The 17374-nt window shown below is 53.2% G+C and overlaps 1 protein-coding gene across 1 annotated transcript; it reads right to left on the bottom strand.

The window, feature by feature from the left end:
* Positions 1-9206: 9206 nt before the first annotated feature.
* LOC147731492 (uncharacterized) lies at positions 9207-13739 on the bottom strand. The gene is made up of 2 exons (XM_086958752.1): positions 13196-13739; positions 9207-9829 (listed from the first exon to the last, which is right to left on the bottom strand). The coding sequence occupies exons 1-2, from the start codon at positions 13737-13739 to the stop codon at positions 9207-9209; spliced, it is 1167 nt and encodes a 388-aa protein (XP_086814878.1).
* Between the last annotated feature and the right edge of the window lie 3635 nt (positions 13740-17374).

The raw sequence follows: 17374 nt of genomic DNA, 5'->3' as shown, positions 1-17374 counted from the left end.
TTTCTTTCGTCCTGCCTGTAGCAATATTATATTTCAGAACGGTACATTCGTTGATATAGTGACCTGGCTGTTTACAATAGTTGCAATTCCCTTTAACGGGAGCTGCAGAATGACCTGGCGGTGCTGTACCCTTTTTCTGACCGTTAGCTTGAACAGACTGGGCAACCAGTACTTTCATTTTCGTGTCTTTCATACGTCTCTGTTCGTGATCATGTTCCTCTCTACTTCGGTTCTGGTGGTACTGTAGCATTTGTAACATTTGAGAAGGGGTATTTGCTTGCCATGTACTCTCGACTTTCAGTACTCTATTTTTAACTTGTGGTAAGGAATTCTCGACTAATTTGGTTACAAAAAGATGTGGGTATGATTCACTACTCGTTTTTAAGCCGCTATTAATAATGAAACATTTCTCGAATCTGGAATAAAAATCACTAGTGTCTTCGTCTTGTTTCTGTTTGCAGGCTGAGATTGCATCCCAGTCTTCCTTTTTGATTGCCAATAACCTCGGCAAGACCTGTACTAATAATCCTGGTAATGCTTTAGCTTTGTCCCCAAGACCCGTACCTGGGACTCGTCTATTTTCTTCGTCTTCTAATTCAGTCAAATTAATCTTTGTATCTCCCACCTCCCATTCTTTTTCCTCAAGCTTTTCGTAAATGCCAGCGGGTAACAATACTTTTAACATTTTAATAGTATCGGAATATGTATAATCCCCCATGAGTAGCATGTCTTTTAATTCACTGTGGAATCCTGCTGGATCTTTATCATGACAGGGCACTAATTTCTTCATTTCCAATAGTTCCATTTTAGTCAAAGGTGTGTATACGAATACTCGTTGAAGCTCACCCCCTGCGGTCTGGACGGGATGAACTTCTCGTAAGGGATTCTGTCTGTCTATGTAAAAAGGTTGTCTTACTGGGGGTGGAACTGGAACAAAATGTGGAGTCAGAAAAGTTCTGTATTTGTGTCGTTGTTCTAGAATGGTACTAATTAAATCGGTACCTAGACCTCACCATCTTTTTAGGAGTAATTCTTCCAATATGTTATATAGGGGACCTGGATCTGAATGCTGACTCTCATATAGTGTAATGAGATGCTGGATCATGTACATACCAGCTAGTCGCTGTTCGCCCGGGGAAAGAGTCAAAAATGTTTGCGCTACTGAATCATCTTTATATACGCTGTTATTTCCAGCCCACTGTACTGCTGATCGTGCTAGTTCTTGTTCACGCATGGTACTAAGTTCACTGTAACCTATTCGTTGTTTCAGTACTTTATCAGTGTCTTGGAATAGATGTTCAAGAGAACATTGTTCTGGTATAGGAGAAAGAAAACGTTTCTTGCTTTCTAGGCGTATGGGTCTGTCAAAAGGTCTTGCTCTACCTATGTACGCTATTCTACCTGTGTCTGCTTCTGTATCATCTATATCTTCATCCTCTGTGATTTCATCGTCCTCTTTCTCGGCTTCCCTAGCTGCTTTTTCTTTTTCGTGTATTACTACAATTTCTTTACGGATCTTTCTGTACATGGATTCTACACAACTTTGTTTATTATGTTTACCATCAGCTATATTGTTACTCCAATTAATCAGGATGTCCATCTCTTCTTGGCTTGTACCTGGTCGATCTCGTTCCCTTATCAAACAATTTATCAAAAACTGTAAGATCATTCTCTGTGTCTCAACCTTATTGTGTGCCATGGCCTCGTGAATGCATTCTGGTTTCTCCCCTGTTCTAATGAAATTATATATGTTATCTAGATGTTGTTTCATATGTGGTAGAAGAAACAGATAGTTTGTGACTCGTCGTAAACGTTTTGAGAATAGCATCATCTCGTCTTCGCCTGGTACTGGATCATATCTGCAATCTGTAAGGTACTGTCTAAGGGTTGAGAATGATGCCGCTTTTGGGGTACGTTGTAATGCTATTTCTCTATGTGTCATTCGTTTTACTTGAGGTGGGGTGACAGGTTGACCTCCTGCTGCACCTCCTGAAGTGGAAGCGTAACCATCAACTAACTGTACTATCGGTGGTAGTAATGGAACCGGTCGAGTAGGTGAAGTAGTAATAGGTGCAGGTAATGTAAGTTGGCCATGTGTTGCTGGCGTAAAAGGATTGTTAGGACCAGTGGCAGGAGGGACAGTGGGAGGGGTCGTGTCATCCTGAACAGGCTATTGAGGAACATTATTAACAGGAACATTATTAGCAGGTGGTACAGGTACACGTACATTAGTATATTCTGGAGCTACATCATCTAAATAGGAAGAAAGGAAAATGTCCGCTGCGGTCTGTTTATGACGTAATTTAGTCAGAACAAATGGTGGTGGCAAGTTACGGGGTACTTCCGGGGTCGCCTTGGGCAGGCCCTCGGCGAGAACAGGATACATGCCTGTAATAAGGGCATTTCTTTGTCTGTCTTGTTGTTCTATTCTGACTCGTTCTCCTTCTTCTAGTAACTCTTTTTCTCTAGCTTTTTCGGATTCTTCTCTACTTCTCTCTGCTTTCCTGAGTTCCTTCTCTGTTCTTCTATGCGCTTCTTTACGCCACAATTCTATGGCATCTTTCTGGGATTGTCTGGCTTTCTTTTTCCATAATGCTTCTTCTACTCTTATGATGCAATCAGCATCCCATGTCCCTGAGACAGGCCATCTATATTTCTCTTCCAGATCTTTTGTATACTCTACCCACAAGTCTAAGTACAGTATGGCATCTAAGCCATGCTTGTGGTACATAAAATGTCCTGGAGTATCCCTAGGCGGGACGGGAACTGCTTCTTCGAGTATCCCTTTCCTAGTTCCTATCTGACGTAATTTCGAGAACAGTGGCATTTTCGGACTGTTTTAATTGTGAACACAATAAACACAGCAATGAATAGCAAACAATCATTCATACCACGACATTAAACACATTAAAACATTTAAGACTGATATTTACCTGATACATAGAAAAAACATGAATACTGAAATCTCGAGATACAATACTAGAATACTGAATCACTAGATGCACTGCTAAACAGTACAGACAATACCGGTCCCATAAAGAGACACGTCCTTACCGTATTCACCTAAGTGAACACGTCTGAACCGGACCGGATCTGTGTACCCAGACTCGTCTTGACCGAGCTCAAATTAATGAGCTCGTCTAGATGCGTTCCCAACAACGGTACTCACCGGGAAGCAAAAACTGAAGGCCTCGGAAACTGGACTGGACTGGACTGCTACGACGTCTGGCTGCTACTACGCATGCGCTTCGGAACAGGTGGGCCTCCGGATACCTCGGACCTTGCTCTCTCGACTATGGGTTCTGGTCGGGATCCTCCGCATTCCTCACCGCCTCGTCTGGATGCCGGACCGCAGTCTCCGTCTCCTCCGTGGGCCCGAGGGAGATAGCAGGAAAACCCGCAGGTGTGCACTGGATCCGTCGCAGCTGTAGAAGGGGTCAGGGGCCTGCATTACATTGCCGGCGGGTGGGGAAGGGGGGGTTCCTGTTCGGGCGCCATAAATATGTGGTAAATAAATTACCGGACAGTTTTTGATTACATTAAATGTCAATAAGGATAGCTCAATCAAATGAGAGGCAGAGTCCGTGATATCTGAGTCATACGGGCTTTAATGAAATGCCTCGAGGCATGGGACATCGGGTTCCATCACCACTAAGGTTCAGGAAGGGACATTCAACATTTTATTAACATCACACATTATATATAGTAAAACAGTATAATTGAAATGAATACAGTAGGCATAACAGGTGAAAAGAGAGAGATAAGAACACATGTGCGTAACAGGAGGCGTGTAAGAAGGCGTACACATGGGTGTGTACTTGACATGTCAGAGAATCGTCACAAGAAACGTCACATGTGGGTGGATGCTTAGAGAAAGTTTGCAGAATCAGCAGAAAACTTTTGGTGTACATGCGCGCGCAACTGAGCATGACGTGTAACTGGGGAGAGCTGGGGGCTTTGACTTTAGCACTAGTAGAGGAGACTAATGTCTGAGATGTCAGAACGACCTGCACTTAAGACATATCTGATATCTTGTGTTTTGAGGATGTAGTGTCTGGAGTAAAAGGTCTCTCGGGCAGAGGCCGTTCATCACTGAATGCTAGTGCGTGCATATGGATCTTCATGTAGAGAGCGGGGCCATGGGCCTACCATGGTAACGGGAGCAGTAAATTACTTGCATGGAGACAGGAAGGCAGGGCCCTTTGCTCTGCAGCCGGGAATATGTTTACCTATTTCACTAGACTGGAATGTGTTTATAACTTGTAGGTAAAACATCGTCTTGGCAAGCAGACCAGGCCAAGCCGGGCACCGCTCGTCTGAGCAGGATGTAAGGCAGAGGTCAGGGATGCATACCTAAACTGCAGCTTTCAGAGACAGAAAAGAACTCAGAGCCTCAATTAGGGGTCTGGCTCGACTGGGCCAGAAAACATGGAGAAAACGTGTGCGAGAATCAAAAGTGTACCATGTAAAGACGTTGGCACCATAGGCCTAGAAGCCTAATTACCGTGATTTTCTTGGAGAACTGTATAACTGACATGTTAACGTTGGACGCAAATGCATATGCGTCTTTCTAGCAGGCACGAAAAAGGAATTACATGACATACATGGGACGCGTGTGTATGGATGGGGTGCGAGTGGGGGACACATAGGTTTACCCAAAAATTTCTATTTCCTCAACCTGGGACTTCAAAGTTGACCTCAAATCTTTTCTCTTCCAAAGACACTTCCAGAACATAGGTCTAGGTGTAGGTAAATAGGGTTTACCGATTCTAAAATACCGAATTTTACCGATTCGGTATTGTAGAATCGGTAAATCCTATGTAGGTAATTAATCTGTAAAAAAAAACGAATTGTTAAGATTCGGTATTTACCGAATTGGTAATTACCGATTCGGTATTTGCCATTGATTCCTATGGGCCTGGAGGCCCCCACCATCTTGAATCATGGAATGAACGCTAAAGAGGAAACGTTTATGTATTAGAATGGCAGTACCCCTCGCATAATTACTATAATTTGCAAAATATCTGTGAGCACCCCAGCTAGTACCAAAGTGTGCTATGTCTGTTTTTGGAAGGTGTGTCTCTTGTAGATATGCAATATCAACAATATGTCTTACCAAGTAATGGAGCACTTGTCTACATTTCCTAGTATCATTTAGGCCTGTACGTTCTAAGACATTAGGGTGAGGTTAGAGGGACCCTCTTCATTACCAAACCTAGCCATTATCCAAAACAGCATTCTCAACATTGTATTTGCGGCAACAGCGAATAACCATGAACAACCTTAACTGACATGAACCATTTGTTGTGATAGAGCTTTTATTGCTAAACAACCCTCCGCTACCCCCGATCCAGCCGATCCCTATCCCAGGAAGGGCCATTCCCAACATGGCAAAGAGTATGAAGTACCAAATTATTTTACATTTCAATGAAGAATCCACGAAACAGGACCTCCGATTATACCAAACCATTCCCAAATGATACACCAAGGGGGCGGCATCGCCCCGGCAAGCTACCAGCTAAATGAAAGGACAATGCAAGGATTTAGCGAAACAGATTCTCAAAAAGTAAATTTGAACTGATTACGTGAGTCTAATTGCTGAGTCACCCCGTGCCAGCACTGGCGAACAATTCAGCACTTGATTCTGATCCGCAGTGAGGAGGAGACGATCCGGCTGCCACCCTGTTGGAAGGAAGGTTAGTTTGTTTGTAATTTTGGCAAAACTCCTGTGTCTGCCATTGACGTCGACCTTCAGCCTGGCAGGATATAACATGCCATATCATAGCCCTAAGTTCTTCAGTGTAGCTTTGATCCCATTGAATTTATGCCGTGTGTCTTGAACCATGGACGTGAAGTCTGAGCAGAAGGATAGTTTTGCGCCCTGCCAGTCGATATCGCCCTTTTTTCGTGCCAGGCGCAGAACAGTATCTCGGTCTCGGAAATTCATGATGTGCCCCAAAATGGGCCTGGTAGGAAGACCCGGGTTGGGCTGAGGGACTAGCGATCTGTGCTCCCTCTCAATAACAAAGCCTGAAGTGAAGAATTCTTTGCCGAATATTTTAATTAGCAAAGTCTCGACAAAAAGATCCATGCAGTCAGTTGGAGTCGACTCAGGTAAGCGAAGAATGCGTAGGTTATTGCAACGACTGCGTTCTTCCAGGTCTTCATTTTGATGGCCACCTCCTTTAAAGTATGCTCGACCCTTTCCAGGCGCTTCACGGATTGCGCCGTCCCATCTTCGATGTCAGAGATGCGTGCTTCAGCCACATCGAGACGTCCGTCATGGACTTGTATTTTGGCGCCCAGGCTTGAGATGTTCCTGTCGAGCAAGTCAAAGCAACTATCCAATGCTTTAAAGCAGGCTCTCATTTTCCGCAGTAAGGCGGCTGGGGATTCGGAGGGGGCATCTTCCTGTCCCACCTGGAGCGCAGATTCTGCAATGGCTGGGTCTTGATGAGGGTCAGTGTCCAATACTTTTTCGAATGGCAAAGTCCTTTGCTTCAGATCTTTGCAGCCCATGCCGTGTAGAAGAAATTGTTCCGCGACCCTCCAGGCCCCAGCGGGTGCTGTTGCACTATCTGCTCCCAACCTGGTGGTGTATGGGGAGGGACATAGGATGACAGTGGCTCTTTATGTTTATGTTTATGTTTGTCGGATTTATAAAGCGTGTGACCAGCTTTGGGCATCTTAGCGCTACCAGATAAGGCGAGAGACAGTCAGCAATTAGTCCAGCGGGAAAAGCCAGATCTTGAGCCTTTTTTTGAAAGAGAGTTCATTTTCAATGAGAAGAATCTCTGGGTCTCAGCTGTTCCAGAGTCTCGGAACCAGATGAGTGAAGGATCTTCCACCCCATCTAGCCTTTTCCACTGGGACAACCTTCATCAGAACTTTTGAGCTAGATCTGAGGTGCCGATCCGGTAGGTAGTGCGTGATTAATTTTTGGATAAGAACAGGGCCTCTCCCCTGCACGGCCCTATGGGCCATACTCAGCGTCTTGAATTTAATTCTGGCCTGTATCGGAACGAAGCCAATGCAATTTCTGCAGTCCTAACCTGGCTGATTGACGTCTGGGTATGCTCAGCAACATTCGAGCTGCTGCATTCTGAACCACTTGGAGTCTTTTTACAACATATTTGGGTGATCCCAGAAAGAGATAGTTGCCATAGTCCAGTCGGGATGTAACTAAGGCCTGAACTATGATTCTCCTTGCATCCTCTGGGAGCAAAGACATGATTTTCCTGATCATACGTATGATTCCAAAGCAGGTCCCGGCCAGTTTATTGGCCTGGGTCTCCATTGTTAGGTTCTGGTCCAACCATACGCCTAGATCATTAATGGCAGCCTTGGGGCAGGGCGAAGGCCCCCAGCTTGGTGGCCAGAAGATTTCCAAATTTGGATTAGCATTATTGTCCAGAATCATTAGTTCTGTTTTATCTACGTTTAACTTGAGCTTGCAATTAGTCTGTCACACAAGGGTTGGAGTCCGGAGCTCCTGAATTGGCACTAGTGTGAACCAGCGCCCGCAGAGAAAAGCGATTGGCAAGCATAGGCGCAGATGGGTCGTTGGAAACAAACTTGATAGCGCTGGTCGGATGGGAAAGGAGCCACCAGGGGTCACAGGGGCTCAAATCTGAGGAGCACTGGTAAGTGACAAAATCTGTGATCGCTGTGTAGTGTCAATAAATAGCCCAAATCCAGGCTGCAGGGAAAAAGAGCCGAGGATGGAGTTGGGGATGACTGCACGCGGAGATGTAATGTTCTTGTTGTTGGCGTGAAAGTGTCCCCAGGAGACTCAAAGCTGGGAAATATTGCATGCCGCGTCGATCACCAGGCTGACTGCTGATGGAAGCACCTGAGGCAGCAGCCGGCATAAACAAGGCTGCGGCGCAACGCTCGTAACAGAGAAGCAGATTGTCTCCAAGGGGGCCAGCCGGGTTGGTCAGCAGCACTGCGCTGCAGCAGCTGTATCCACCTCCAGACCTCAACCAACAGGAGGGAGCAGTGTCCTGGGGCAGGAACGAGCCGCCGCACCCACCAATCTCGCACAGCTGGCACAAAGCAGAACAAGCGCTGGACTCCCACGCCGGGCCAGAGGTATAGTGGGGCAGACTCTTTGGGGCACACCAGTAGGTGAGGGGGGGAAGCACTGACACAGACAACCAAAATGTGTGAAAAAGGCCGCTTTATTGGAATCAGGTGCACCTACAACAAAAGTCCCACCTGGCCTGTGCCGAACAAAACTACTGCTCACTAAATAACAACTGCCTAACAGCCCCCCCACCCCCACCCCTAAAATGTTACCCGAAACATTGCAACTGTAAACAACACATCCGCTCAGCAACCTACCCCTCCACAGAATGCCCCAATGACCTCCATGACCTCACACCGCTACCAACAGTCCCAGGCCTGCAGCAAAACCACCCTATCACCTTAGGACAGCGCCCCAGCACAGCACCTGCTCCAGCGACAACACAACTGAACCCTAACCAGTGCACCATCATCCAACAAAAACCCCTCAAAACCAGTACCAAAGGACCCCCCCCCCAGCACCCCGGAAAGAACCCCAAAGGACCAAAAAATTCTGACTTATAGGGAGGGAGGGTGGGACACAAAAAAGTCTGCACCCTGGCTGCTGTGTCACCGCACCACAAAGTGTGCGTGGTGACACAAAATGGCTGGTTAAGTAAGCACCAGCCCACAAAGAAGCCCAAAACCACCCAACCAGCCCAACCAGCCCAAATACGCCGGCTACGGCGAGACCCTGTTGCCAATCTTCCTCCCCTGGTGCCCCAAACTTCCCCGGGGGCGAGCCTCCCTCCGGTCGGCCACCCCCCAAATCCCCATTGGGGCACACCAGTAGGTGAGGGGGGGAAGCACTGACACAGACAACCAAAATGTGTGAAAAAGGCCCCTTTATTGGAATCAGGTGCACCTACAACAAAAGTCCCACCTGGCCTGTGTCGAACAAAACTACTGCTCACTAAATAACAACTGCCTGACAGCCCCCCCACCCCCACCCCTAAAGTGTAACCCCAAACATTGCAACTGTAAACAACACATCCGCTCAGCAACCTACCCCTCCACAGAATGCCCCAATGACCTCCATGACCTCACCCCCACTACCAACAGTCCCAGGCCTGCAGCAAAACCACCCTATCACCTTAGGACAGCGCCACTCGAAAGTCGCTTACGCCTTCGACCCCCCCCTAGGACTCCTGTCTCCTGGGATACCTGAGCACTCCCAAAGCCCCATCCAACGCCTCTTTCAGCTGGACTATATACAGCTCTATGCCATACCTGGACAGGCGAACCCCATCCTCCCGGAAAAAATAGATTGCACCATAGCGCAACTCCGGGTGCTCCATTCTCCCCACCCCCTCCCTGGCACAGAAATCCTGCATCTCCCGATTGATCTTCCTCCGTGCCCTGTCAATGGCTCCTGGGCGCTCAGCCCCCCTCCACACCAACCTGGGGATAAACGCAGACCAGATGATATGGCAGCCCGCCCACTGCTTCTTGATTTCCCTCAGGTCCCGCTTCATTTGTTTGAGTAGCGCCAAACCCTTGCACTGCACTAAATCGTTCTCACCCAGATGAATCACTACCACATCCGGGCAAACCCGCCCTCTCACCATTGAGTTCAACAAGGGCAACAACTCATGCCACCGCCTACCCCCTTTTCCCCTCCAATGACACCTGTACAACCCCGCATCCAATCCCAAATTGAGTGTCCGATGCCTGTCCCACTCTGCTTGTTCTGCCCGTTTGACGAATGAATGTCCCACAATATATACATTCAGAACAGCCACTGCCGGCCCCGCCACAGCACCTGCAAAGACACACATATCAAAATCGGGCATCACTGTGACAACAAACCTTCCGCCTCCCTCAACCGCACATACGTCTTGAAACAATCAGACTTCCACCGACCCAGCCTCTGTATCTCCTCCTTACCCCAACCCCTCCGTGCCGCCAATGTCGCCTCCCCGATCCGAAAAGAATGCATCCCGATAGCCAGGGGATCCTCACCCATGTACCGCAGGGCACGCCGCAGGACCCACAAGGCCTGAGAGTACCACCCAAGTTCCAACCCCCCGCTGGTCCGTCTTCGAGCGTCGCAAACGCACCGCCACCTCCTGGGCTCGCACCTCCACATCCCCCCACAACACCCCCCGCCTCCCCCTCCCACCCAGCAACTCCGACACTCGAAACGCCCCTAAGAAAAGCCATGACATCAAGGTAGAAAAACATAACACCTCGCCTTCATCCCTTCACACCCCCGGGAGCACGCCAATTACTCCTTCCAGTAATTCAACCGTGATGGGACGGCGCAGCCACACCTTCGCACCCTTCTCTCTCGCCCATCCCTCCAGCAACCGCGTCCCCAGTTCTCCCGCCGACGGGGGGTACCCCCACCACATCTTGCCCATGAAAGCCACCGCCGACAACTTGCCCGCAATCGACACCCGTGACAAACATTTATCCATGAGCGCCAGCATGAACCTTACCACCTGATCCTCGCGCCGCCACCGGTCCCCTTGTCGCACCGCACCTGACTGCAGGAATTCCTCCCAAGCTAGCTCGTAAGCCTTCCATGTAGACACCGCCACCGACGCCTTCACCAACTGAAAGACCCGGCCTCGCCCACCGACCACAGATCCCCTGGCACCGGCGTCCTGACTTCCTCCGCTGTCGTGGCTAGCCCATGGAACCTCTCCCACTGTGAACGAGACAAAGCATCGGCAATGTCATTGTCGACACCCGGGACGTGGCGCGCCTGAAACAGGATGTCATTCTCCAAGCAGCGCAACACAAACACCCTCATCAATTTCAGCACCTGCGGGTCCCTGGCCGACTGCCTGTTCACCACCTGCACGACAGCCATGTTGTCCACTCGAAACAACACGCGTTTATGCGCCAACACCCCTGCCCACACCGAGACTGCCACCACCAATTTGAACAACTCCAAGCACGCAATGCTCCTCCTTCCCGCCTGCCACTGCTCCGGCCACTGTTCTGCGCACCACTTTCCGTCCCAGTACAGACCGAAGCCGCCGCCGCCCGCCGCATCCGAGTACATGGTGACGTCCCACTCCCAATCCTCCGCCGGCGCCATAGGCACACCATTGAACCGCTCCAAGAACGCCCGCCACATGCGCAGATCTTTCTTCATTCCCGCGGAAAGGCGCACATGGTGATGAGGCAACAGCAACCCGGACAACGCCAAACCCAAATGCCGGCAGAACGTTCGGCCCTCCCGCACCACGCGGCAGGCAAAATTCAAAAGGCCCAAGAAAACCTGCACCTCCCGGACCGTCACTTTCCTCCTTGACAACATTCCATCCACCAAAGCCAGCATTGCAGACCTCTTGTCATCCGGTAGGCGTGCTTCCATGGCGACCGAGTCGAGCTCGATACCGAGAAAGGACAACACTGTACTGGGACCGCACGTCTTCTCTGGCGCCAGGGGAACCCCAAAGTCCCCCATCAACCCGGCCAAACCATCCAGCTGCCGCTGACAGTCCACCGCACCGGGCCGCCCCACCAGGAAAAAGTCATCCAGATAGTGCGTCACTGACTCCGAGCCTGTGCGCCTGGAAAAAACCCACTGTATGAATGAGCTGAAACGCTCAAACAGCGTGCAGGAAATGGAGCACCCCATAGGCAGCGCCTTATCCACAAAGATGAGACCTTGGAACTGGATCCCCAGTAACTGGTGATCCGCCGGGTGTACCGGAAGAAGCCGGAAAGCCGGCTTGATATCACATTTCGCCATCAGTGCGCCCGACCCGCCGCCGCGCCACGTCCACCGACGAGTAGGTCACCGACGCCAAATCCGCCACAATGTAGGCATTGACTGACTCCCCCTCCGGCCAAGACAAGTGCTGTATCAGTCGGACCTGCCCCTCCTCCTTCTTTGGCACCACCCCGATGGGGGAAATAATAAAACCCAGCAACGGCCGTGCCGTGAAGGGGCCCACCATCCTACATTCCCTGACCTCTTTGAAAAGCTTCTCGCGCACGATGCCTTTGTGCGCGTTCACCGACTTCAGGTTGTCCGCCCAGCGAGCAATCCGGGGGCCCTCGTACCCCAGCCTGAATCCCTCCCGGAAACCCCAACGCAACACAGCAGCATCCTCTGCCCACGTATATGCCGCCAACCTGGGCTCCATCCGCTCGATCCTAACCGGGGTACGAGCCTTTGCCCAGGGTCCCGGCTCCCCCCCTCTGCCCCCTCCCCGTCCCCCGCCCGGTCCCCCTCTGGCTGGGGCCCCTCCCTGTGCGGGCTGCTGCCCCGGCGGGCCCCCGGGCCCCCAGCAACGCAGCACTGGATGCTTCCGTCCGCATGACGAGCACTCATGCCGGAATCGGCACGCCGCCCTCCCGCAGGCCCCTCTATTGAAATACCAGCAGGCCCCGACTGCGGCCTGACTGCCAGAGTCTCCCTGACCCACCCCCCCACGGGTGGGGCGGGCCGCAAAGGGGGGCGACACCAGCGGTAAACCACTCGCTGTGTAAATGGTGCGGCCAAACTTGGCCCCTCCCATCGTTTGCTGGTACAAATCCGAATCCAGCTCCCCCCATTGCGCTTCCGGGTCCGCCGCCATGCGCGCCCGGAACTCCTCGTCGTAGTGGGACCACGAGTACCCGCCGTAGGTCACCTGTACCCTCCGCACTACGTCCATGTATTTGAACAGCACGACGCACCTGTTCGGGAACTTCTCCCAATACACGCTCGCATAGATGAGGAAAGCCGCCGACCAGTTGTCTAACGTCAGGGGAACCTTTGGGCGCCCAGCTAACTCCTGCTCCTCCTCCTTCGACCCTTCCATGGATGTCAGTTCCCTGTGCAGGAGCTTCAGGATGTCAACGTATTCCCCTTTCCATATCTTTTCTTTCGTTGCTGCCGAAAGGTGGGCCCCCAGCGGCTTGGTAAGCCCCATGTACGGTAATTTCCACACTGGCACCACACAACTCTTTCCCCCCCCCTGCCGTCTCCTTCCCCCCTGCCGCTGGCGACCCGCCGCCCGCGCTCGGCCCCCCTCCGTCCTGCGCCGCTCCGTCCGTGCCCATGCCTGCGTCCTGCACGTACCGGCCCGCACTAGCCGCCACCCATCCTCCCCGTCGACCCCCGTCCCCACTGAAACTGCCACACAACGCCGCTTGCCACCTCCTGCGCCACCATCTGTCTTACCTGGCGTCAAGGTCGGCGTCCTTGCTGGATCCCGCCGCCTAACCAGTTGAGCTGAGGGGGCCGTCACCCTTGGCGCTTCTTGCCTTGCTGGCACCTGCAATACACTGTCAACAACATTACAAGCCCCCCCGTCCTCCCGAGGCTCTCCTTCCTCCTCCGACTCTCCAGCAGCCGGCTCCACACCATCCCGGCCCCCCACATGGGGTTCCAGCCGGCTCAAACCCGCTCTTTCCCGACACACCCTCATCAAGTCCATCAGATCCACACTCGCCCTTCCATCCTCCGCACTCGCTTTCAGCGTACAAATATTCACATCCATCCTCGCTCCCCTGCCCCCGGCGGCCGTAAAGACCCTTCGGGGAGGGGCCGGCGGAGACGCATCCCGCCTCCATTCGACATGGTCATGACGTAGGTCCCTCGCTGGAGCTCGGCCGTCCGCACCAAACAGAGCCGGCCCATCCACTGGGTGGGTGGGAGCCGCATGCTGCTCCCCCGAGCGCCTCGCAAACAGCTCCTGCCAAGGAAAAAAGGTGGAGTCCAGCATGCCAGGGTAATAACCGCTCCCGTCACCCCCCCACGCGCTGCCCCCGCCCCACCCCCCCACCCCATAGCCTCTCCCCTCCCCCAACCGGCCGAGTGGCCTCCGTGCCGCGATGGGATCCCTATGCCCCCCAGGTCCCAACCCCCCTCCCCGCTCAACCCCCCGGCCCACCCCACCCCCCGAAACCCCAACTTGGCCCGCACCGCCCCCGCGCCCACAACCCCATCCCCCCCCAAGCCGCACCACTGTTGCCCTCCCGTTCACCACAAAGCATCCCCCCGCCCGCCACTGCCCCTGCCCCCACACTGTCCCCCTCCACCCCACTCCTACCCCCACCAACCCACTCCACCATCCCCGAACCACCCCTCCCGCCGGTCACCCCGCCACCTCCGCACCCTGCCCCCAACGCCGCAGGCCCGCCGCGGCCTTCCGCCTGGCCTATCCCCCCACCCCTCCCCCCGCCCCAGCAACGCCAAACTTCCCTGGCCCCCTGCGCCCCCCCTCCTCCGCTGAGGACAAGCTCCAGTCCAGTTCCGTATCCGCCCCCCACCCCTCCCCCCCCACCTCCTCCTCAAAATCAGTTTCCTCAATCAGCAGAGGGGAAACCGCCCCCCCAATTCCCCCCGACACCCCCCTCCAACTGCCCCTCGCGCACCCCGCACCTCGGCCCCCCGCTCCCCCACCACCATGGGCCCTTCTCCCCCCTCTGCCCCCCGCCCTCCTTCTCCACTGCCCCCACCATCCCTCTGCAATTCTGCCTGGCCCCTACCAACGTCCCCCCGCCCCCGTGCTCCGTCACTGCCTCGCAATCCGCCCCGCCCCTCGCCCCCTCGCCCCCACCTCCTCGACAAACTGCAGGGGCTGTTTCTTCCCCTTCCGCCCCACTTGCTTGTTCTCCCCTCTTGCCTTGCCACGCGGCGCTGCCTCGGCGCGCCGCCCACCGCCCCTCGCTCCTCCGCCCCCCCTCCCGCCCCACTGATTCGGCCGCAGCCGCGACCGCGTCAGATCACATGCTGCCACAGCCGCAGCGGCGCCATCGGCAGCGCGCCGCTGTGGCCTTACCTTGAGGCCGGGCCGCAATACGTCCAAGTGGCCGCCTCACAAAGCAGCCTGAGAGCCTCCGCCACACGCGGATCAATCCCCTCCGCCATCACGCCAAAACACCTGTCCACCGACGCGCACAACACGCTCCCCGAGCTTCCCAATACCGCCTCAGCACTCGCCTCAGTGAACTCGCGTAGCGCCGACCAACCGCCTCAAAAGCACGCCCAAACTACTACGACGGCCTCAACTGACACAAAAAAGTCTGCACCCTGGCTGCTGTGTCACCGCACCACAACGTGTGCGTGGTGACACAAAATGGCTGGTTAAGTAAGCACCAGCCCAAAACCGCCCAACCAGCCCAACCAGCCCAAATACGCCGGCTACGGCGAGACCCTGTTGCCAATCTTCCTCCCCCCCTCCCCTGGTGCCCCAAACTTACCCGGGGGGGCGAGCCTCCCTCCGGTCGGCCACCCCCCAATCCCCAATGGAGGAGGGCTATGTCACGCTGCAGCAGGCCACGGCGGCGTGGGCCCGACGGCCCCCTCCTTTGGATTCCCACAGGTCAGGGCCACAACAATGTCCTGGGGCAGGGGGCACAGCACAACTCACCGGGACTTCTCGGACATGCAAGCCGCGGCCGCACTGCATTCTTCGTCCCCTTGCCTCAGCTGGATCTGCGTGCCGATAAGGAGGCGGCACGGATCTTACAGCAGGCCGGGGAGCGCCGCCGCACCCGTCCTCAGCCGCAACTGGGGCCTTCAGCGGAACGACAGTGGGTTCGGCGGAATCAGTCCACCCTCCGCAGTTTCTTCTGCCAGTTTACTGGACACATGGGCGGCATCTGTTCTGGGAATCCGTTCAAAGGCTGAAAAGCTCAACGGAGCTTCAGAACCTGGCGCCCATCATTGTCGCCAGCTTGGCCACGCCCCATGTTTATCGGTATATTTAGGAAGCACTGCATTAATGTTGATTAATGGGGTGTGTTACATTTAACATATGTGTGCTGATAGTATTCAAGGCTCTGTTTTGCTTCACTCTTCTCCAACTATGAAAATGTAAGCAGAATGCAGGAGAAATCCCTCAATGAGTTTGTTATTTCCATAAAAACAGCTTGAATCTCGGCAAAGCTAAATATGCCTTCTGTCCTCCTAAAGGCATTTATCATTCTAAATTAGGAGCTCTGTTTATTATAGCACATGAGCAGCAAGGTGAGTGAGAACCTCAAGGTGGGGAGTTGAGAGATATGCATTACACATTTGAACATTGTATACACAGAAACGTTATGTCTAGTTTCAAGCAATATGGCAGTTATGATGTCCAAGGCTTAGCTTGTGCCGGTGGTGCACCGGAACTCGTTTTGACATGAGTAATAGGGGGAAAGTCAGAAAAGTCAGACAGAAGAAGAAAAAGAGAGTTACGAAAATAGTTGCGAACGGAGAACATGGATGAAAATGAGTGAGATAAAAAGTCGGTTGCGTAGGGTGATTTAAGAAAAAGACATGGGGTGAAATTCAGACTAGGCAGCTTTGCTAGTCAGCAATCTGGCTTTTATCTGTGCTGGCAACGAGCAAAACTTTGGACCGTTGAACGTCTTTTTCTTTATAAATTACGCAGTGATGAGGTTGAATCAAAGGCCTGGTTAGCAAAAATGTAGGTAAAATATGTTATATAAGACTGGTCTGGTGCTTCAAGCTGTAGAACCAGTCTCCACACCTGAGCTGTGACGTCAGACGCCAAACGCAAACGCTGTGCTGCTGCACTGCCGAGGAAGCTGCTGAGGAAGAGTCGCGGGGGAGCCGTTTGAGGCAACCAAGGCTTCGAAAAAAGCCCTGAGCCCCACTCCCCATCGCTGCCATCACTGCCGCTTACCGCCGCTTACCGCTGCCAACCCCGTGGCGGTACGAGGCCGATTCGAGGGCCGATTCGAGGGCCGATTCGAGGGCCAATCAGGAGGGGTTGTGGCAGCTGCCACAGTGCGGGTCTGCATGACGGGCGGCGAAGAGGTGGTGAGACGGAGGAGCTGCTGGAGCTTATCGGCACCATCCACGGCCACGGCCGCAGCGAGGAGGCGTAGTAGGGAGGCGGAGGAGCGGCCGGAGCACAGAGCACGGCCTACAAGGCCCGCAGCAAAGGGTAGTAAAGAGGAGGAGGAGCGGCCATAGCTCACCAGCACCACCAGCTGCAACCGCAGTCACAGTAAAGAAGCGGTGGAGCGGTTAGAGCGCACCAGCACCACCAGCGGCAGCCGCGGAATCCGAAGGCCAGCTAATCAGCCAGCCAGGTGAGAGACCGACTTGAAGTGCCCTGTGTGCCCCGACATTTGTGACCTGGGTTGGGCTCCTGGCCAGCGATTTGTCCCATCAGTACCCACCCCTAAGCCCACGGGGCTAGTTAGTGCTGGGCTGCATTCCCCGATGTACTGCCATTTTAGAGATCGTCAAGATATTGTCAAGTAACAAGTAGGGTAGGGTGCTGCGAGAGAAAAAACACCCCTCCTTGGGTGGTTAGCTGTAATAGCCAGAATACCCAAGCAACAACAACTAGCGCTAGCTACCAGTAGCTATTTCAAGTAACAGGCAACAATCAACAAGAGC

The sequence above is a fragment of the Lissotriton vulgaris genome, chromosome 2_1 (assembly GCF_964263255.1).
Source record: "Lissotriton vulgaris chromosome 2_1, aLisVul1.2, whole genome shotgun sequence".
NCBI lineage: Eukaryota > Metazoa > Chordata > Amphibia > Caudata > Salamandridae > Lissotriton > Lissotriton vulgaris.
The sequence above is the reverse complement of the archived record's forward strand: the minus strand, read 5'-3'. Positions and strand labels throughout refer to the sequence as shown.